The sequence below is a fragment of the Neoarius graeffei genome, chromosome 2 (assembly GCF_027579695.1).
Source record: "Neoarius graeffei isolate fNeoGra1 chromosome 2, fNeoGra1.pri, whole genome shotgun sequence".
NCBI lineage: Eukaryota > Metazoa > Chordata > Actinopteri > Siluriformes > Ariidae > Neoarius > Neoarius graeffei.
This window is the reverse complement of record NC_083570.1, coordinates 92,200,182-92,222,326: the sequence shown is the minus strand read 5'-3', so window position 1 is coordinate 92,222,326 and position 22,145 is coordinate 92,200,182. Positions and strand designations below refer to the sequence as shown.

Here is a 22,145-nt window from a genome sequence, read left to right as displayed (position 1 = left end):
GGTTTTGGTTCTCCATGTCCCGGATGTGGCTCATATGAAAAATACAAGTGGCATATTTCCCAGTAAAACACTCGTGTCCATATAATATATATAATTGGCTGTACACTAAACAATTATTGTTATAATAATTATTTCATAGACAAAACAATGAATGGAAATTAGATTTCAAATGTGAGTATTATCTTAATTTGTGAGTTTGAACATTGCTCTATGTCCCATTGTGGCTGTGACGAGAAATAAAACTTAAATATCTTGTATGTTCGTAAACCGCGTAACTATGAAACTAAATCAAAACCTAAATTAAAATATCCAAATTAAGATTTTCAGGAAAAGACAGTAATATTGAAATAAACACATCATAAACAAAAAAAAATGTTTCTGTTTGTATGTGATCTTTGCAGAAGCCACGTTATGAGATCAGATGGAAGGTGATTGAGTCTGTGAGTCAGGATGGGCATGAGTACATCTACGTGGACCCTGTTCACCTCCCCTATGACCTGGCCTGGGAGATGCCTCGAGACAGCCTGGTTCTCGGTACATTCTGGGACTGGATTACAAATTCAAAACATAAATATCATCTTGCCATTTTGTTGTTCATTTCTAGTAATGTATTGCAGACCAGAAATATTCTTAAATCTTGTCAGATCTTTTTCCATTTTTAATGAACAAAATTCGAGTGAAAAACAAGTACAGTAGAAGCACATTAAGGGGAAAAAATGCATAAGTGTACATAGCCTTGTATAATGGTGCATGGGACTGTGTTCAGAATTAACCAATCATATTCAAACCCATGTTGAATCCTACACCTGATGTCAATGAAGTGATTATAATTCACTCCAAATAAAGAGCAGCAATTTCTGTATGATTTTCCTGACATCTTGGTTTCAGCCGACTGATGAAGCCATGATCCACAAAGAGCTTAGCATTATGTTTGAATGTAAAATCAAAGTGGCTGTCATGTCTGACTCTCTTTAGGTCGCACTCTGGGATCAGGAGCGTTTGGCAGAGTGGTAGAGGCAACTGCATATGGACTCACCAATTCCCAATCGTCGACTAAAGTGGCTGTGAAAATGCTCAAATGTAATGCACCAAACCAACCATGTTGATGCATCTGAAACCTCCTCATTACTGCATGTGCTGTGAATGAATGCTATGGTGTGTATAATTGTTACTTGGCTCTTGTGGTGTCCTCCAGCGACGGCACGTAGGAGCGAGACTCAGGCTTTGATGTCTGAGCTGAAGATCATGAGTCACCTGGGTCCACACCTCAACATCGTCAACCTGCTGGGAGCCTGCACCAAACAAGGTAATGGACTGGAGAGTCACATACATTTCAAACAAGGTCGGTCACTCTCATCCTTTTTCGACCAACAGAGAACGGGTTCTTGAAGCTCAGGATTCTTTGAACCTTAGTGCCAGCTTGTGAAATAGCCCATGTTTCCTCCAGTTTTGATCAAGGATGTGTCATGAATGGAGGGCGTTACACAACACATCATGGAAGTAAACAGTTGTAGCAAGATGGTAGATCACATTGATTCCCTGTGAACTTTTTTGTTGTTGCAGATACTTGTTTTCATTCCATTTTTTTCTAAAGATTGCGTTCCATTGCTTTCTCCATTGCTGCCATCTGCTTCCTATCCAAACTAATGACACGCCCATTGATGTCATCATGGTTTGCACTGGGAAAACCAGGTATATTTTGGTTCCAGCTGCGAACCAACTTTTCAGGTCCCGAACCTATGTAATTTTTGCCGAAATGCTCCAAATGGTTCAAGATTTGGATAACCAGAATGGTACTTGTTCCCTGTTGGTGGAAATGGTATAATTGATAACACAACTGGTGCTCCTCTCATCATGTGAAGGTCCTCTGTACCTGGTGACGGAGTTCTGTCGATACGGAGACCTAGTGGATTACCTGCACAGGAACAAGCAGAGCTTCCTGCAGAACTACGCTAACAAGAGCCACCTCACTAACAGCAGTGACAGCCACATCTGCATCGACTCTGAGGTGTCTTCTGGAAAAGGGTGAGACACTGAACCAACCTTGTGACTCTGCTTAAAGGTTTTTGGTGTCCTGATAGACAGAGAAATACAAGATATAATAAATAGGACCAGTAAACGTAAAAATAAAGTCAGAACCAATCACATCAACTTATTTTCTTTATTTATGTTATAGTTTAGATTCTTCAACATAGCATCTACATGAGAAGTGAAATTTCTTCACATTCTGCTAACCAGGTTAATGATAGTCATGATGAATTTCCTGAATTTTAAAGCCTCCATTGGCTTGCAAGTAATAAATCAAATGGAAAGAAATGTATATATTCTTATCAACTTATAATCATTAATTTATGCAAGCAGCAGTAGCGCAAATTGTTACTCTCAGGATCTTTCTAATTTATTAATAATAATAATAATAATAATAATAATAATAATAATAATAATATTGTTATTATTATTATCCTCCTAACAGTTTTTAGAATGCCATTTCACCCTCAGTTTTCAACCAGTCATCACCAAATTTCACAGAATACCTCTGGGCTGAATTATGGTGCTATGACTTTTGGTGCTGATCTGGATCACCGAACTGGAATGATCCATGAAAAACAGGATTTTTTAAGCATCATTCTCTATCTCTTGCCATTCTGGATATCTCGCATACGGTGACCAGACATCCTGGTTTGTAAGAACTAGCGCAAATCACTGTGACTTTAATCACAGTATCTATCTAGTTTTCAATTTTCTTTATTAAGAATAAGCCTTTACCATGGTGAAAGCTTATTCTTATTCTACAGGTTAAATAAAAGCTCCAATGTATTTACCCAGTCACAGGTTTTGGTTATCTGGAAACTTACAGTTAATATCATACTCAAATAAACTAAAAATGTGTTAGTTATGTAGCTAAAAACAGGCTAAAAATGGTAGACACCTGGATTTGGGAATAAGTAAAACAATAGAGTGCATTACATTGAAAAAGGGAATTGAAAATGAGTTTCGAATGTTCTCCTTGTGTCCATGTGACTTTCTGTTCTCTGATTTCCTCCAACCTCCCACAAACATGCCAGACTCTGAACGGACTATTCTCAAGTTTAAATTGGCCCTAGGTGTATATGAATGTGTGACCATGTGTGTGCATGGTGCTCTGCAAGGTCTACAAATATTATTATTACTATTTTATTTTGTAAAAAGAGTGTTTAGCCTGAAGCCATTACAAGTTCTCATATAATGTTATGCAATATGTTCTTTGTCTTGTAGCTATGTGTCATTTGGCTCTGAGAGTGATGGGGGTTATATGGACATGAGGAAAGAGGATATGACGGAATATGTGGCCATGCAAGAACTGACAGACGCCATCAAATACGCTGATATCCAACCATCTCCATATGAGTTACCATATCAGCAGGACATTTACCAGGAACAAGGTTGATACACATCAAGACCAAAACCATAGCCTGAAGAAATCATGCAATCATTATTTAAAAAAAAAAATCAATGTTTACTAAAGAATGGTACAAGAAGCTATCTCTAAAAGTTAATATTCATTCATAAAAACACATTAAGGTTTAGATATTAGTGTATATTTAATTTGTGCTCGCAACAGTAGCACAAATTGTTACTCTTGCTCAGAATCTTTCTACTTTCTTCTTCTTTTTTTCTTCTTCTTATTCTCCTCACATTTTTTAGGATGCTATTTCTCCCTCAGTTTTCAACCAATCATCACTAAAGTTCACATGAAGAATACTTCTGGGCTGAATTAAGTTGCTGTGACTTTTGGTACTGATCTGGATCACCAAACTGGAATGATCCATGAAAAACAGGCTTTTTTCCCTCACTAAGCATCATTCTCCATCTCTTACCGTTCCAGATCTATAGTGTACAGTGACCAGACGTCCCAATTTATAAGAGCTAGCACAAATTACTGTGACTTTAGTCTATCTAGTTTAAGTTACATCTGTTACAAATTCATTGAAGTTAGCTCAAGATAACCTCACTTGAGATTTTATTCATTTATTTATTTTTTTAGACAGTCCTTAGTGTTTCATTTATAGTTTACATGCACAATAACACAAGTGTGCAGATAGTTTTTCTATCTTTTGAACCAAGAGTAATGAAAAGCACATAGATTTTAGATGACATTCCCTGAATTGACATACACACAGTATTTAAAATAAACTTCCTTTTTATTAAAACAAAGGCTGAGAATATTATTAAAATAAAGTCATGATTTAATATGTCTGTAATTTGGCAGCTAGACTTTGTTAAATGCCTGGACAAGCCAGCCAGCTGTTTAACAGATGTGTCTTTTGAGAGGCTACTTCAGAAAAATATCATTCTGTGGTGCTACTGGGACTGAATTAATTTTATGTTTATTTTTTAATGACGTGATGTATATTAATACGTGTGTGTGTTTGTGTGTGTGTATTTCAGGTCACAGAGTGGACCTTTCACTCGTCATCAGTGATTCTCCCATTCTGAGCTACACTGATCTGGTGGGCTTCAGCTTCCAGGTGGCCAAAGGCATGGAGTTTCTGGCCTCCAAAAACGTACAGTATCAGATACAAACTTTGCGCAATTCTCTGGTGCATATTTAGACTGGTTGAATCATTTTTGCAATGCAATGTATGCAAGAGTTTTGGATTTAAAGGAGCAATGATTTGGCTAAACATGAACTTTGCACAAATTGTACCTCTGTAGTTTTCTATTGGCCTTACAGGGATAAAGCTGATAAGTAAGAAAAGAAACCTTATAGCTAGCAGTTTAGTATTGTGCACACTGCATGCTTATAAATCACACACTGGCCTCAAGGACAGTAATATGCCTAAATATTGTAGTCGTTTGAAAGAAAATCAATAAACATTCCATATTTCTTCTCTCTGGGCCTTCCAGTGTGTTCATCGGGACCTAGCAGCGAGGAATGTCTTAATATGTGAGGGAAAACTGGTGAAAATCTGTGACTTTGGTCTGGCCAGAGACATCATGCATGACAACAATTACATCTCCAAAGGCAGCGTGAGTACAACCCTGAAAACAGAATTCTCCAATTGATCTGGGGGAAGAAAACATGTGACCTACTGAATGCTTTCTTAGGACTTTCTGCAGTTTGAGGATTTGTAATTTGTGATCTCCATGAGCTTCTGAATCATGTTCAGAGGTGGGGAGTAACAATACTTCATTACTGTACCAGGGCTATGAAATGGAAAAAGTAAAATCAGAGGGGAAAAAATGCTTGGGGTCTGGTGGAACAGCCCCCCAGAAGCTGAGGGTATGGAGTCCACATGGCCCCAGAAACCAAGTAAATCTTGCATCTAATGCATGATCAACAGACAAATATGAAAACAAGATATAAATACCTGGTAATCTGTAATTTGACAGCTTTAATTTCACCAGTTCTGCTTGTTTCTTTCTCTGCACATGATCGACCGAGCGTGTTCTTCTTCCCGATCTGTATTTTACATCCTCATGGCATAAGGTGCAGTACGCTTTGCCTGGGTCCTTGACCGTTTGGATGTGTTCATAGATGATATTAGTTTCCAACTTTAAATTCCAGCCACCGCCAATTCCACAAATTTCTGATACCGTTTTCCTTGTCTACTTTTTTCACATTGTCATTATCGCCATCTGTACAATGTCTCTCCGCGACAGACATACCAAAAAAATCTTTTATTATCACTTAATCGCAAGCTACTGTATATTTTCAACACGTGTTTGAAAAGAGTAATCCGAAAATGGTAAGAAATATTTTGAATGTAGTCAAATTTGCCTTGTATTTCCTGTTACGAACTTGCAATAAGCCAAATTTCAACCTACTTCTAGACAGTTTCATTAATTTCAACCTTGAAATAGTCTTGAAAAAATCTATATAACAGCATCTCAAAACAGACTGAATTAGAAGGGCACTCGGTAGAGTGCATACTGTACCTCTGTCAAGCCACATATTAGAATATCCAGATGTTTACACACATATCTGGAGTTGCATCAAAATCTAATCAATTGTTCCTCAGCCATTGTCCCACCATTCCTGAAAATTTCATCAAAATCTGTTCACTACTTTTTGAGTAACATTGGGAACAAACAACCAAATGGAAGCAAAAACAGGACCTCCAACAAAGTTGGTGATGGTAGTTGTATTATAATAATTTCATCACCAGAAATATCCATCCATTATCTGTAGCCGCTTATCCTGTGCAAGGCTGTGGGCAAACTGGAGCCTATCCCAGCTGACTACGGGTGAGAGGCGGGGTACACCCTGGACAAGTCGCCAGATCATCGCAGGGCTGACACATAGAAACAATCAACCATTCACACTCGCATTCACACCTACGGTCAATTTAGAGTCGCCAGTTAACCTAACCTGCATGTCTTTGGACTGTGGGGGAAACCGGAGCACCTGGAGGAAACCCACGCGGACACGGGGAGAACATGCAAACTCCACACAGAAAGGCCCCCATCGGTCACTGGGCTCGAACCCAGAACTTTCTTGCTGTGAGGCAACAGTGCTAACCACGACACCACCATGCCACCCGCACTTTATAACAGTCAGATGTAAATTATTCCTCCACAAAAACTTCTTAAGGAAAGATGCCTTTTGTGCTTTTTGTGTAGCATGTAGACTTATCTGGATGTACATTATGATTCATATTGAGTATTGTTGTGTTTGTGTGTCCTGCAGACATTCTTGCCACTGAAGTGGATGGCCCCAGAGAGTATCTTCCATAACCTCTACACCACGCTCAGTGATGTCTGGTCTTACGGTATTTTACTATGGGAGATATTCACTCTGGGTGAGTTATTAATCATTTAAAACAAATTTAAGTCTGGATACAAATAAAAAATATTTTATTATCTCATCTATCAATCTGTGATATAAGACATAAAAATAAACTAATAAGTATCATAAGATTAAACAAGAAGGAATATTACTATAAGCAGTTGGAACAGCACAAGAACAACATTCAAGGAACTTGGTAGATATTAAATAGTTTAATTTAAAAAAGTACTGCAAGTACCGACTATCCAAGTCATTTTATTAAAGATAATATAATTATAAATAACACTACAGAAATAGCAAATGAATTTAACAAGTTCTTTGTCAATGTTGGACCTTCCCTTGCAAAAGAAATTGTTGAACCGAGGGAAACAGGTAGCATAAATGAAAGTATTATCACTCGGAATCCAAACTCCATATTCATCAGAAGTGTACATGATAGCAAGATCCTGGAAATTGTTACAAAATTTAAAAATAAGAAGTCTACCGACTGCACCGACATAGATATGACACTGATTAAGGATATAATACACAGTATAGTAATACCATTCACATACATCTGCAATCAATCTTTTCTAACCAGTATTTTTCCAAGCAAAATGAAACTCGCTAAAGTAATTCCCAGCTTCAAAAGTGGAGACAGATACCAGTTCACCAACTACAAACCCATCTCTTTGCTCTCTCAGTTTTCAAAAATCTTAGAAAAACTGTTTGTTAGTAGGCTTGACAATTTCATAGAAATGCATTATTTACTGAGCAATCATCAGTATGGTTTTAGACCAAATAAATCCACCTCGATGGCAGTAATGGAACTAGAGGAGAAAATCTCCACTTCAATTGATAACAAGGAATATACTGTAGGAATTTTTGTTGACCTGAGAAAGGCATTTGACACCCTCGATCATGAGTTGCTCTTGAAAAAAATGGAAAGATAGAGTGTCAGGGGTACAGCTCCTGCGTGGTTAAACAGCTATCTCAGTGACAGACATCAATATGTACATATTAACAGTGTAAACTCACATATGGAAAAAGTCATGCATGGAGTCCCACAAGGCTCTGTACTGGGACCCAAACTGTTTATTATGTACATAAATGTTCTCTGTGATGTACTACAACACCTGAATTGTATTCTGTTTGCAGATGATACCAGTTTGTACTGTTCGGGAAAACATTTAGAGCAGCTCCTGCATACAGTAGAAAATGAGCTTACAATATTAAAGAAATGGTTTGACATTAATAAACTGTCTTTTAACTTAAGCAAAACAAAATGTATCATATTTGGCAATCGAAAAACAAACAATCGTATTAAAATCAAAATAAATGATGTAGAAATGGAACGAGTGTTTGTGAATAAAATTTTGGGTGTTATTATCGATAATAAACTTAACTGGAAACCACATATAGATAATGTTAAGACAAAAACATCCAAAACAATTGCTATAATGTGTAAAATGAAAACTATCTTAAATCAAAAATCACTTAACATACTGTATTGCTCTTTCATGCTCCCCATATGGAAGTATGGGGGAACAACTACAAAACAAATATCAACCCAATATTTTTACTCCAGAAGAAAGCCATAAGAACTGTCAACAAAACAGACTACTATGAACCATCGAATATACTTTTCATTAGATTACACACTTTAAAATTACATGATCTTGTGGATCTTAACACTGCTGTTATAATGTCTAAGGTACACAACCATTTGCTTCCATACTGTATCCAGGAGCTGTTCAGGCCTAGAGAGAGCCTGTATAATCTAAGGGGAACTGGCATCTTTAAAAAAAAAAACCTAAAGCCAGAACCAACAGTAAAAGTACTGTAAATGTATATCTATTAAAGGAGTAAACTTATGGAACAAATTAGATGATGAACTAAAAAAGTGTAGCTCAATTAATAAATTTAAAAAAATGTACAAAGCTAACATAGTAGATAAATACAGAGCATTAGTATGAAATAATAATAAAAGTAATAATAGTAACATAATGACATTACAGTTAGTAAAATAAGTAAAACAGCAATATAAATGAATAATACAGTGACACTATGGTACTATACTGTGTATTATTTCTATGTACTATGCTAATATGTATTATTTAATATATACATAACCAAGGTACTATTATATTACTCTTAAATATATGATTAATAATTGAAACACAGATTATAAGATAATATGTACATATTTTAAAAATTGCGATTTGAAATTGAAACAGTAGGCTATACTGTTTGGTATTTAAATTTTAGTATAAAAATAATAGCATACAGTGGAAGATGATACCTCGTGAGGTCTTGTTAAGTTCTTTTGGTTTTGTTTTTCTTTTTTCTGTAAATGTAAATTATTATAACTGTATCTGTCATTTTGTTTTCGCTTTCTCATTTTTTTCCTTTTGTATTTTTTGTCTTCATTACTTACTTGTGATTATATAAATGAAATGTAAAAAGGGTAGGCGCAATAAGCCAAGGCTTCAGCCTATACCTTTTTGGTCAGAATTCCACTGATCAAATGAAAGTATTGTACCTTATGATGTGCTTAAAATGACTGAAATAAAACTGTAGTATACGATACTATACTATGAGAAATAAACAAACTCATTACTGAAATAAAATATTCCATTAATATGATATTTTTTGTACAGGAGGAACCCCGTACCCAGATCTCCCCATGAATGAGCTCTTCTATAATGCTCTTAAGAGAGGCTACCGGATGGCCAAACCCATGCACGCTTCAGAGGAAATGTACGTCTCATCTGATTTGTTCATTCTGTTTAAATAAACACCATTTATTTCATGTAAGGTGGTTTAATTTTAATTTAATTATGGAACCTTGCACTGGCTCAGAGAAAGGTACCGAATGCAGCACTCAAAGAGTTCTTTGGGTTGTCACACTGGTGGACATGTAAAAGGGATTCCAAGTACAGCTCCTTTAGGAAGCCAAGAACCCTTAACTATCTGAAGAACCCTGGAGGAACAGCTTTAGTTAAAGGAAGATAATTGTAAAGGAGTATTTTGTAATGTACAGTACACAAAAGGGAATAAAACTTTACCTGTACAAGTAGCTTTGATCACGAGCTGGCCTCGTGGTTAGCATGTATGCCTGTCAACTGGGCGATTGCAAGTTCTATTTGTGGTCATGTCATGCCAAAGAGCATCATTAAAATGTACCAACTGCCAACCACAGCAGGAGCGGAGTTAATGTTACCAATCCCTAGATGATTCATTTCCTGTAACAGCATGTCCCCAAGAGTCTTATTCCACACCAACTTACCACTTCAAATTTTTATTGATTCAAGAAAGCTGTCATGCTTTTTATCCAGTTACAGTTACATTTTTTTCTTGTGCAAGTTAGTTCCTGTCTTTATTCTCTCTTTCAAATTAATAAGACAAAAAAAATCACAGCTTGTTCCATCATGTTACTGAGGAACTGTGAAGAAATATAAACTTCTCTGTCCATTAAGTTCCAGTTTCACCTCTGACTGTTCCAAAACGCTGACACTGGAGACTCTTTCCAGAAATGTTACATTACAGAAAACAATATTTGGTCAGACCAAAGACCATTGTAAAATGGTACCTCCTGCCATCTGGAGAGGCACACTGAAATACAGATCTGAGTAGGGAGTCAAACTCTCATGGTTACCTGAGGACTGAACCCCCACTGTAACCCTAGCTAAAGTGGTGCTTGAAAGTTTGTGAACCTTTTAGAATTTTCTATATTTCTGCATAAATATGACCTAAAACATCATCAGATTTTCACACAAGTCCTAAAAGTAGATAAAGAGAACCCAGTTAAACAAATGAGACAAAAATATTATACTTGGTCATTTATTTATTTATTGAGGAAAATGATCCAATATTACATATCTGTGAGTGGCAAAAGTATGTGAACCTTTGCTTTCAGTATCTGGTGTGACCCCCCTTGTTCAGCAATAACTGCAACTAAACATTTCCGGTAACTGTTGATCAGTCCTGCACACCGGCTTGGAGGAATTTTAGCCCGTTCCTCTGTACAGAACAGCTTCAACTCTGGGATGTTGGTGGGTTTCCTCACATGAACTGCTCACTTCAGGTCCTTCCACAACATTTCAATTGGATTAAGGTCAGGACTTTGACTTGGCCATTCCAAAACATTAACTTTATTCTTCTTTAACCATTCTTTGGTAGAACGACTTGTGTGCTTAGGGCCGTTCTCTTGCTGCATGACCCACCTTCTCTTGAGATTCAGTTCATGGATAGATGTCCTGACATTTTCCTTTAGAATTCACTGGTATAATTCAGAATTAATTGTTCCATCAATGATGGCAAGCCGTCCTGGCCCAGATGCAGCAAAACAGGCCCAAACCATGATACTATAGTACCACCACCATGTTTCACAGATGGGATAAGATTCTTATGCTGGAATGCAGTGTTTTCCTTTCTCTAAACATAATGCTTCTCATTTAAACCAAACAGTTCTATTTTGGTCTCATCCGTCCACAAAATATTTCTCCAATAGCCTTCTGGCTTGTCCACGTGATCTTTAGCAAACTGCAGATGAGCAGCAATGTTCTTTTTGTAGAGCAGTGGCCTTCTCCTTGCAACCCTGCCATGCACACCATTGTTGTTCAGTGTTCTCCTGATGGTGGACTCATGAACATTAACATTAGCCAATGTGAGAGAGGCCTTCAGTTGCTTAGAAGTTACCCTGGGGTCCTTTGTGACCTCGCCGACTATTACACGCCTTGCTCTTGGAGTGATCTTTGTTGGTCGACCACTCCTGGGGAGGATAACAATGGTCTTGAATTTCCTCCATTTGTACACAATCTGTCTGACTGTGGATTGGTGGAGTCCAAACTCTTTAGAGATGGTTTTGTAACCTTTTCCAGCCTGATGAGCATCAACAACGCTTTTTCTAAGGTCCTCAGAAATCTCCTTTGTTCGTGCCATGATACACTTCCACAAACGTGTGTTGTGAAGATCAGACTTTGATAGATCCCTGTTCTTTAAATAAAACAGGGTGCCCACTCACACCTGATTGTCATCCCATTGATTGAAAACACCTGACTCTAATTTCACCTTCAAATTAACTGCTAATCCTAGAGGTTCACATACTTTTGACACTCAAAGATATGTAATATTGGATCATTTTCCTCAATAAATAAATGACCAAGTATAATATTTTTGTCTCATTTGTTTAACTGGGTTCTCTTTATCTACTTTTAGGACTTGTATGAAAATCTGATGATGTTTTAGGTCATATTTATGCAGAAATATAGAAAATTCTAAATGGTCCACAAACTTTCAAGCACCACTGTATGTAATAGGCAACAGGCTGAGGGTTATAGAAATGGAGATCGATGCCGCTCAATGTGCCTTAAGGGCCTGGTTAGTACTGGGACAGGAGACTCCCTGGGAAGACCAGGTCCTGGCATAGGAAAGACTTTGACAAGTAGCTTTATTCTAACACACATTAATGTTCCATGTGAAATCTAAACCCATTTCTATTCCTTGCAGTTATGAGGTGATGAGGAAGTGCTGGGAAGAGAAGTTTGAGAAGAGACCGGAGTTCTCCTATCTGGTGCAGGAGATGGGAAACATGCTGACTGAAGGCTATAAAAAGGTTTCCGCCACTCTTTTTTTTTTCCTCTTTCCTTAGATTTCACAACAACACATAAAACTTCCATGCTCACGTGACTCATCGGATGTTGAATGTAGACTGAGCTCCCTCTAAATCTGTGCCATCAGATTTCTGGAAGACAATAATAACTTTTCCCCCTCTCTCCCTAGAGATACTCTCAGGTCAATGAGAGCTTTCATAAGAGCGATCATCCAGCCGTGATACGCAGCAAGCCCAGGGTCCCCTCTCCATTCCCAGGCACACTTCCTCCCTCTTCCCCTTCCACCATTTTCCCTCCATCCTCCACACCTAACCGTTGCCTAGAGGCTGAGCAAGAGATGGCACCAGTGCCTTATAACGGTTACATCATCCCTATCCCTGACCCCAAGCCTGAGGAAGAGTGCCAGGAAGTCAGTATGGCAACAGAAAGCCCCTCGAGGTAGGACCAGCTTCCTGTCCAACACAAATACACAAATTATTAAAGCACCGGAAAGATGATGCATCAGTTCCCCTTGTGGAGAAATTACTCATATAGACGTGGTTCTCACATGGGTGGTTACAGACTTGGGTCATTGTCTGGTTTTTAAGGATTTGACATACAAGCAAATTTCTTGACTTATTTCTCCTCCAATCAGAGAATTTCGGAATCCCTAATCATTACGAATAAGAATCAGATAAAAAGGGCGGCACGGTGGTGTAGTGGTTAGCACGGTCACCTCACAGCAAGAAGGTTCTGGGTTCGAACCCAGTGGCCGGCGAGGGTCTTTCTGTGTGAAGTTTGCATGTTCTCCCCGTGTCTGCGTGGGTTTCCTCTGGCTGCTCTGGTTTCCCCCACAATCCAAAGACATGCAGTTAGGTTGACGTGGGGCGGCCTTGGGCTGAGGTGCCCTTGAGCAAAGTACCTAACCTGACTGCTCCCCTGGGTGCTGTAGTATGGCTGCCCACTGCTCTGTGCGTGTGTTCACTGCTTCAGATGGGTTAAATGCAGAGGATGAATTTCACTGTGCTTGAAGTGTGCATGTGACAAATAAAGGTTTCTTCTTCATTTCCTGCAACATCTTGTACAGCTGTCTTGTTTTGAAAACAGAAACGTCTTCCTATTGTCAGGAGTTGAAATAAAATGCTTTGTATAGTGTGTTTATAGCGTCTTAAGAGGTTTTTTTTTTTTGTCTCTGCAGCTCTGTAGGCTCTGAGGCAGAGACAGCATCACTGGAGGCTCCCAGTGCAGAACAGGAGTGTAATGATCAACTGAAGGAACAATCCAGCACTCCTGACGCAGAGGAAAGCTTCCTGTAACACCATGTAGCTTCCTCTTACACTGGAGAAAATCTGCGACTAACATTCAAACAAAAAGCAGACACAGGATCGAATTCATACAGAGCCTGTGGGGTGACACGGTAGTTATCTGAGACCAGTAATTAATTATCGAGGCTGTAAGTTAATATTTCCATGATGACAAAACTAGTGTTGCAATCCATTGTACAAGTTGATTTTTCAGAGTTACGATCTAAAAGCGTTCCAGTGCCTCGGCTTGGAAAGACATAGATGTCCACAGCAAATTCGTACTTCTGTGCCCAGTCTCTGAATTTGATAAACATATTAATAAGAGCTACACAAATTATTTCTGTGTGATTAACAAAAAGAAATTACATATAACGTAGGTCAACTATCCTGACTTTCTTTGCTCACAAAAAATATCCATCACAATGGTCTTATCATGTTCGTACAATTGAGCTGAAATCAGCAGAATTACATTGCATACTTAGAAAGCAAACTAAACTTAAAACAGCTTTTCTGTTGTCAAAAGGTAATTCTGTTTACTGTCAACTGTGTGCCTCCATATTTTGGGGACATGAGGTGTTTATGTGGGATCAGAACACTGTCCAATGACCATTTTGTCCAATAGTTGAGACATTTCGTCCAAAGCCTTTTTCATATGCGACAAGATCGAGATATAAACAAACCACATACTTCATTTAAGGGAGTGCATTAAGCAGGTTTATGACTGCGTCTCCCCATAATAAATGGAAATAAACAATTTTTGTAAAGCAAATGAGTGCTGTAGTACGAGCGCTTCAAAACAAAACAGCAGTGTAAGGGGTGTAAACAAGTAGACCCTTATCATAACAGGCTGCTCTCCGAGCTTTGAGTCCAGTGAAGCTGTTTAATAGGCCATTTGCAGGAATTGGTCAAGTGCCAATTTTCCCCACAGCAACACGCCCGTGGTGGGCAAGCTAACTTGACATTCCTTGACAACCATAAGAGTTTGACTGGCAATGCAAAGCAATCCATTTCTATAATAGCTGTTTTTACCTTTTCTACTGTCTTTTTTGAGCCAAATTTTCATATGTACTTGGAAAAAGTTTGTGGTTTTAACTTCTGTCACAAGTTAAAGCGAATCATTGGCCGTAAAAGAGAGTTTTTTGGACTCAAGTTGGTCGCCGCCGAAAGAAATTCACGTGTGAAATGGCAGATTTCTCAGGTATGTTTATAACTTATAATTTCTCCTTTTCTACCTTTATCATTCGCTTAATGTGTGAAGATTCTTGAAAATAAATACAGATATATCCGCCATTTAGCACGTGAATTTCTTTTGGCGGCGACCAACTTGAGTCTAAAAACTCTCTTTTACGGCCAGTGATTCGCTTTAACTGACGACAGAAGTTAAAACCACAAACTTTTTCCAAGTACACACGAAAATTCAGGTCAAAAAAGACAGTAGAAAAGGTAAAAACAGCTATTATAGAAATAAACTGCTTTGCATCGCCAGTCAAACACTTATGGTTGTCAAGGAATGTCAAGTTAGCTTGCCCACTACAGGCTTGTTGCTGTGGGGAAAATTGACACGTGACCAATTCCTGCAAATGGCCTTTTCATCATATAGCCAGTCTTAATAAGGCCAACACAGCCTTAATCAGTAAAATGTTTCAATAAATATTTTATTTATCTATTCCTTATATAAATCGTATTTTATTCATGTAAGGGCGTGCATTAAGTAGGTTTATGATTGCGTCTCCCTGTAAGAAATGGAAACATATGCCTAATGATAGTGAGGTGACAATATGTGAGACAAATTGCTGTATGTTTTAAAACCAATCCTAAAGAAGAATTCTCAATAGAATTTGACTGAAGTCGAAAACATTTTTTAAAGGAAACGAGCGACCTTTACCATTACAGGCTGTTCTCAGAGCTTTGAGTCCAGTGAAGCCATTTAATTCATCATATAGCCAGTCTTAATAAGGCTTATGCTCAGTCCGGAGCGCACCCGAGAATCCTGCATGAGGAAGGAGTTTTTGTTGAATATTTCTTGGATTTTACATGAATACTAGGTAGGAACCCACTCACCAAGAAAGGCAAGTCTGGCGCGATCTTTACTCGCCATTAGATTTCACAACTTGCTTTTGGTGAGTGGTGGGTGGTTAAACTACACACTGCAAAAATGTGTTTTGCTTTGGTCGAATTCCATTGAGAATTCCTCCTTTTTTCAAACAAACAAATACCTGAAATATAAATAAAAATAAAATAATTGATAGTGTGTATGAAAAAGGCTTGGGATGAAATGTCTTAACTATTGAATGAAATGGCACTGGACGAAATGGTCTTTGGATGAAGTGTCCTGTATCTGTTTGTCGGATAACTCAGGCAAGATAGATGTTCCTAACTTGGAATTTCAAGCTGAATAACCCTTTCATTGCACTTTTCCATGTCAGAGGTAGGATTTTTCCAAGTACAGTGGATTGCATCATAAGTATTTTGTGGCCACAAATTAGCCATGATTTAATACGTTGCCGGAACTTCATACTTAATATATGGCCTCCAGTTAATTATTTGGCAAAAAAAAGAAGTCTATTTGCTTTAATGTGATTATAGACTAATGCTATATCCATGTTACAGTACCAGTGACTCCATTATGTGTCATTCCAAGATTGAAGTAAAGTGTAATATTATCAGTCAACTCCATGCTAAGGTTCATGTGGCCACAATAATGTTCCAGTTCAAGTGATTTCACTCTCACTCTTTAAAATATAATACTTACCACAAATTACATAACAGATCTTAAGAAACTTAACTGGTGGCATCAATATATTGATTCTTGGCCAAACCTTCTTAATGTGTGCTTTTTTTTAATATTTGTATAAACAGTTATTCTGTACATGTAAGAACAGTTAGAATTACTCTAGGCAACTTATATCAGATTACTTACAGTATCTTACAGGGGAGATGCAGTATTTAATTTTTGAGGAGTAGATAAAGTAGAAACATCGGTGTATCTAATGCTGTGTTAGACTCATAACTCAGAATTTCCCATCTCTGACTAAAAACAAAGGAAAGGGTCTGCAGTGGGGGTCTACCAGAGTAAGACAAAAAAAAAAAACAACAACTGGTCATGCAGTTGAATTGTGAACAAGATAATGTTTTGATCACAGTTGAAGGTAAGAATATTTAACATACTACAGACCTTTTCTCCCATTTCTGCACTGTAATGATGACGCTGTAGTAGTGTTCAAGGGGGCTCACCTTGTAATTACGATATTTCCGATGCTGCCTGATCTGTGCTATGCATATGTTAACAGTTTACAGCTTGATCACTGATTGTATTGATGTCATCATGGGGGTTTAAAAGTGAAGACAAAATGTCTCAAAGGCATTTTAGCTGTTGGCAGCAAGACAGTGTTTAATCCCAGACATTCCCATGTTAGTGAATGAAAAACAAGCCAAACTTCCATTTTTACTTCCATCTCCAGAAATTACTGAATCTTCAGGAATAGTGTTCTGTAATTTTTACAAGTTCAGTTCACCTTGAGATCTCACTGTATATTTTTCCTTTAGAAAAATGCATTTGATAAGAGTTACAGTATTTCATGACAGATAAAAGGATGTGGTCGATGAGGTGATTGGCAGTTTTGGACCTGACCGTCGAGCTTCAAGGAACACTTTCCAACATACAGTACTGTGCAAAAGTCTTAGGCACATGTAAAGAAATGCTGTCAACCAAAAATGGCTTAAAAAAATAATGAAATGAAGTGTTTCAACATGAAAGAAAATACTATAAACAGCAGTATGCCATAATAAATGAAAGAAAGTCAATGTTTGGTATGAGATGACCCTTTGCTTAAAAAAAAATAGTAGTCTCAGCTACAGTGAGTGCAGTTTTATAAGGAAATGAGCTGTCGGTTTTACTGAGCATCTTACAGAACCAGCCACAGTTCTTCTGGACACTTTGTCACACTCGTTTCTTAATTTTGCACCAAAACCCAGTAGCCTTCATTATGTTTTCTTTTTTAATCTGAAAAGTGCTCTCTTATGTAATATACTGCTCAGATATGAACATTTTTTTCCCCTGTAACATTTAATTTTGTGCTGGGGAATGAACATTTGGACTCTAAAATGTTTTTGGACTGACTCGATAATGTAGAAGTCATAAAATAGAAACCTATAACAAAGTTTCTCATCTCATCTCATCTCATTATCTCTAGCCGCTTTATCCTGTTCTACAGGGTCGCAGGCAAGCTGGAGCCTATCCCAGCTGACTACGGGTGAAAGGCGGGGTACACCCTGGACAAGTCGCCAGGTCATCACAGGGCTGACACATAGACACAGACAACCATTCACACTCACATTCACACCTACGGTCAATTTAGAGTCACCAGTTAACCTAACCTGCATGTCTTTGGACTGTGGGGGAAACCGGAGCACCCGGAGGAAACCCACGTGGACACGGGGAGAACATGCAAACTCCGCACAGAAAGGCCCTCGCCGGCCACGGGGCTCGAACCCGGACCTTCTTGCTGTGAGGCGACAGTGCTAACCACCACACCACCGTGCTGCCTCATAAAGTTTGTATGGAAAAAAAATAGGGTGCCTAAGACTTTTGCACAGTTCTGTAGTAAAGTCATGTCTTCTTCTGCTGCAAGCTGTTCTAACAGACCCTCAGTAGGGCATTTTCTGTTTTTTTTTCTAGCATGTTGCTAATTTTGATGTCAAACGTCGTTTGTTGTACTGATATTATAACTAGCAAGTCAACATGACTGAATGAAGTGATTGTGAAAACCAAGGCAGCTAACACTAGCTACATTCCCGTTGACCTTATGACCTTAGCAAACACTCAAAGCAGCTTGATACAGTTAGCTAAGAGTGCACCCCTCTATTCAGAGAGGTATCATCGCTAGATGAAAATCATGAGCAGCAGCCATTTTTTTTCCCTGAAAATAGGGGAAAAAAATAGAATTTGTGTTGGGAGTATAATAGTTGACTGCTGTTTACCAATGTATTTATAGTTGGTTTATTTACATTACTTTGATTAAAATTATGAATTAGCCAGATAGCAAATGGTAATTTAGTCAGTCATGACTGAAATCTGTACTGCACATGCTCTGGTTCAAGATCTCTACTGCACAGACTCTGGCTCCAATGTTGAAAGTCGGTTATGATAGTGACGTTCAACCAATTTCAACCCAACTTAAGCTTCAAAACTCCATAATGGGAATCATATATACAATGGGCTCAATTCAATCCACCAGGAATGCTCAAAAACTAGTAGGAATTCCTCCTAGCAGTTGAGGGGGAGTTTTCTTCTCCAACACTAAGGTCGGAAATTCTGAGTTTGTCGGATACAGCACAAAAATACTTTCTCAAAAATATCTGGAGACATGTGGATGGAGCCTTAATCTGAAATCAACATTCACAAGGCATTTTCAGGATTTGTCAAAAACATATCAATACATGTTGCTGGTTGGTCATAGCTTTTAGATCAATATATACATATTTTGTGCTATAACACATATAGACCTGTGTACACATTGACAGTGGTCCAACTTGAGGCTTGCCATGAGCTGCCCTTATAAGTTTTTAGTACTGAAATGTAAAACTCTTGAAAGTGAGCTAAAAGTTATGATTATTTTTCTTCCATCTTTCTCAACATCACCTGAACCCTGCACTAGACTTTCTCCTATCGGCTGATACATGGCCATGTCACAGAACGTTGTGACAAAAGCAGCTCTGGTGAATACACTTTCTATGCTTTGGCGAGTGCTGCCTTGAGCACCTTGTCTTCATTAAAATAAATGGCAAAATGTGCATTTTTGACGGATATCAAAATGCCCTTCTGAACAAATCTAACCGTAACTTTTTATGCCAAGTGAATTTTACAAATGTGAGACCATATTGAAAGCTTGCAGTTATGATTAAAGCTACAAATAGTTAAGGACAGGAACAGAAAGTCAGGTTGTGCCAAGAATTTCCAAGGATATGAAATGAAGAATGGTACAGTACAGTGTGTTTAAAAGTCTGTAGTGAATCTTCAAACAATGCATCATCAGTATCTAAATGACATCCTGTAAGTGGTTTTGGAAAGTACATATCTTTTTTTTTCTAAATGAAGACTTATTTTGTAAATTGTTCGTTGTATTTCAGCTATATAAGAGAAACTGACTTTTTTTTGGAAGACATGTCTATGACAGTATTTTCTATGTCACAACTGTTGAACAGAGCCTTATGCAAAAGAACTACATATGTTTGAGTTGTATATGTATAATGATTTTCCTATATTTTACATTTTAGGGGAAGGAATTCTTACAGCCTTGTAGCAAAATTGCACTTTAAAATTTAATGGGAAATTATGACCTAGATGTTTTTGTTTGGTTTTTTGTCTCTCTTTTTTTTTTAGCTTTAATGAGTGAAATGAAGGTACATTAAATGAATAGAAATACTATAACTGTTAATGCAGTATTATATAAATAAATAAATAAATAAATAACTATAATAGCCATGTGCCTGGGAATAGAGACGGGACCCTTTAGCATTGTAGCCTTCTGACTGAAACACTAGTGAAACAGCACAGGTTAAGGTACTAGATACAGGGCAACTCTTTATGTGTGAAACTTTGTGTTACTCATTTTTGCTAAAAGAGACTCTGTGACTTTACTGTGTTTACATTATTATAGAATTACAGTGTTGAGTCTGCAGTAAATCTCTATTTACACCAATAAAGGGAAAATCCCATTTAAAAAAAAAACAAACTTTCATCATTTTTACTAGAAAACAGTAAAAACTAAGCTCAGAACAGTAGTACTGGCCCACTCCATATACCTACTAAAACAGCCGTCCATTTTGTAAAACACACAAAGTATAGTGCTTTGCTCTCCTTTGACTTTTCTAGATTTTACTGAAGCCTTTTTTGTATATGAGCCAAACCTTATTTAGTGGCACATCATAAATCACACTTTATGAGGAAATATTATACACGCTATGGTACCAAAGCTTCGACATTATGTATGTTTACAAGTGTATTTTTGTATAAATATTTTGTATATTGTACTGAATGTACTATATGTAAAGGAAACCTACAATAAAGATAAGGGAGTAAAAATCCTTTTTGTGCCTCTAAGTATTATGCTTTATTTGTTTAATTATTTTACACTTTAGGAATCAAGGACACATTGGAATCGGGTGAACTGAGTTGCAGAGTGTCTGATGGGACATGGAGTTCCAGCCAACTATAAAATGAGATGCAGCTTGGCAGCATTGATTAATTACCATTGGATCTGTTCCATGTGTTGATCTATGCACAAAGTAACTTGGGATGCTTGGCAAGTTACTACACCAAAAACAAGGGACCAGCCATCTACAGCTAAGACTGAGATGGGACACTCTAGGCTACAAAGTGGAAGTTTTAGTCCTACTGCTAAGTCAGTCCATGACATCTCCTGCAGCTACTGAAGCGACAAATGCCTCTTGTTGACTACAGGAGAGGCGTTCACTACCTGCATGAAAATACCTGAAGCATCTAACATGGGAAGACAGAATAGGCTCAAGACAGGTCCCCCATCCTTGGCTTTTGCCAACAGTTTGGGACGTGTTGCCAAAATGCCTTGCACACCCACTGTACAGATACCTCATTCCCTTCATGAAAGCCCACCAAACAAGAGAGTTGGTTCTAGTGGAGTAGCCATTAGAGGAAAATATCAGAATTCACTGACCCTACACTCTCCTGTTATGCTTGCAGAGATGATTGCTGCATCCCAGGCTCAGCTTGGAAAACCTCACCTTTAATTTCATCTGCTGGACCTAATTAGTAGGAGGCCATGAGGATCTCTAAGGTTCAACCACTCCCAAGGTATCAAATGCAATAGTGTATTTAGTGGCACTATTATGATTGCCCTGCTGAGTACAGCAGAAATAGTGAGCTGAGCCTCAGATTTGGGTTCTTGGGAGAAGTATGCTGTGGCAATGACTATGACAGCCTGAGTAGGTTCTGCCTTGCCAGCACATGTAAGCTTTAAGCTTTGCAGATGTGAGATAATTTGCTGCAAGACCTGTTTATGTCTGCTTTGTCTGGTGCGCTAACTGATCAGGGCTGTTTTGGATGCTCAAGCTCTGCTGGATCCATATTTCTGGCTCAATCTTACTGTAACTGGGCAGGTTTTCAACACTGGAGACCAAGGCAAGAACGCAATGAGCCATCCATAAAGACAAGGATAGATCCAAGTGCAGAGCAAGCCAAAAGCCTGAGGATAAACTATACAAACTAATAGCAAATTGATATAAGAAGCTCAAGAGTTGGTAAGAAAAGCCAGAGAACATTCCAAACTGTACCCCCAAGAAGATTACCAGTTAAGAATTGCACACTGAAGGCTAAGCGTGAAGAAAGCTCTTAAAAAGACTCTTTAACGCTCTTAAATATAATCTTTATGGCCCACTGGATAGGCATAAATACAGCATAGGCAGTCGCATAACACTTTGCCTTCAGTATGGCTTATATCATGCTGAAGACCTTCTGTTCCT

At 38.0% G+C, this 22,145-nt stretch overlaps 1 protein-coding gene across 1 annotated transcript in view; it reads left to right on the top strand.

Moving 5' to 3' along the window:
- pdgfrb (platelet-derived growth factor receptor, beta polypeptide) overlaps positions 1–14,564 on the top strand; it is a 105,217-nt gene extending 90,653 nt beyond the window's left edge. The window contains exons 12-23 of the mRNA XM_060915204.1: positions 402–534; positions 976–1,080; positions 1,196–1,306; positions 1,863–2,025; positions 3,256–3,422; positions 4,429–4,544; positions 4,888–5,010; positions 6,671–6,782; positions 9,409–9,508; positions 12,260–12,365; positions 12,533–12,801; positions 13,541–14,564. Of these exons, the coding sequence (XP_060771187.1) occupies positions 402–534; positions 976–1,080; positions 1,196–1,306; positions 1,863–2,025; positions 3,256–3,422; positions 4,429–4,544; positions 4,888–5,010; positions 6,671–6,782; positions 9,409–9,508; positions 12,260–12,365; positions 12,533–12,801; positions 13,541–13,658 (1,623 nt within the window). The 3' untranslated portion in view covers positions 13,659–14,564. The remainder of the gene's footprint in view (positions 1–401; positions 535–975; positions 1,081–1,195; positions 1,307–1,862; positions 2,026–3,255; positions 3,423–4,428; positions 4,545–4,887; positions 5,011–6,670; positions 6,783–9,408; positions 9,509–12,259; positions 12,366–12,532; positions 12,802–13,540) is intronic.
- The last annotated feature ends 7,581 nt before the right edge of the window (positions 14,565–22,145 follow it).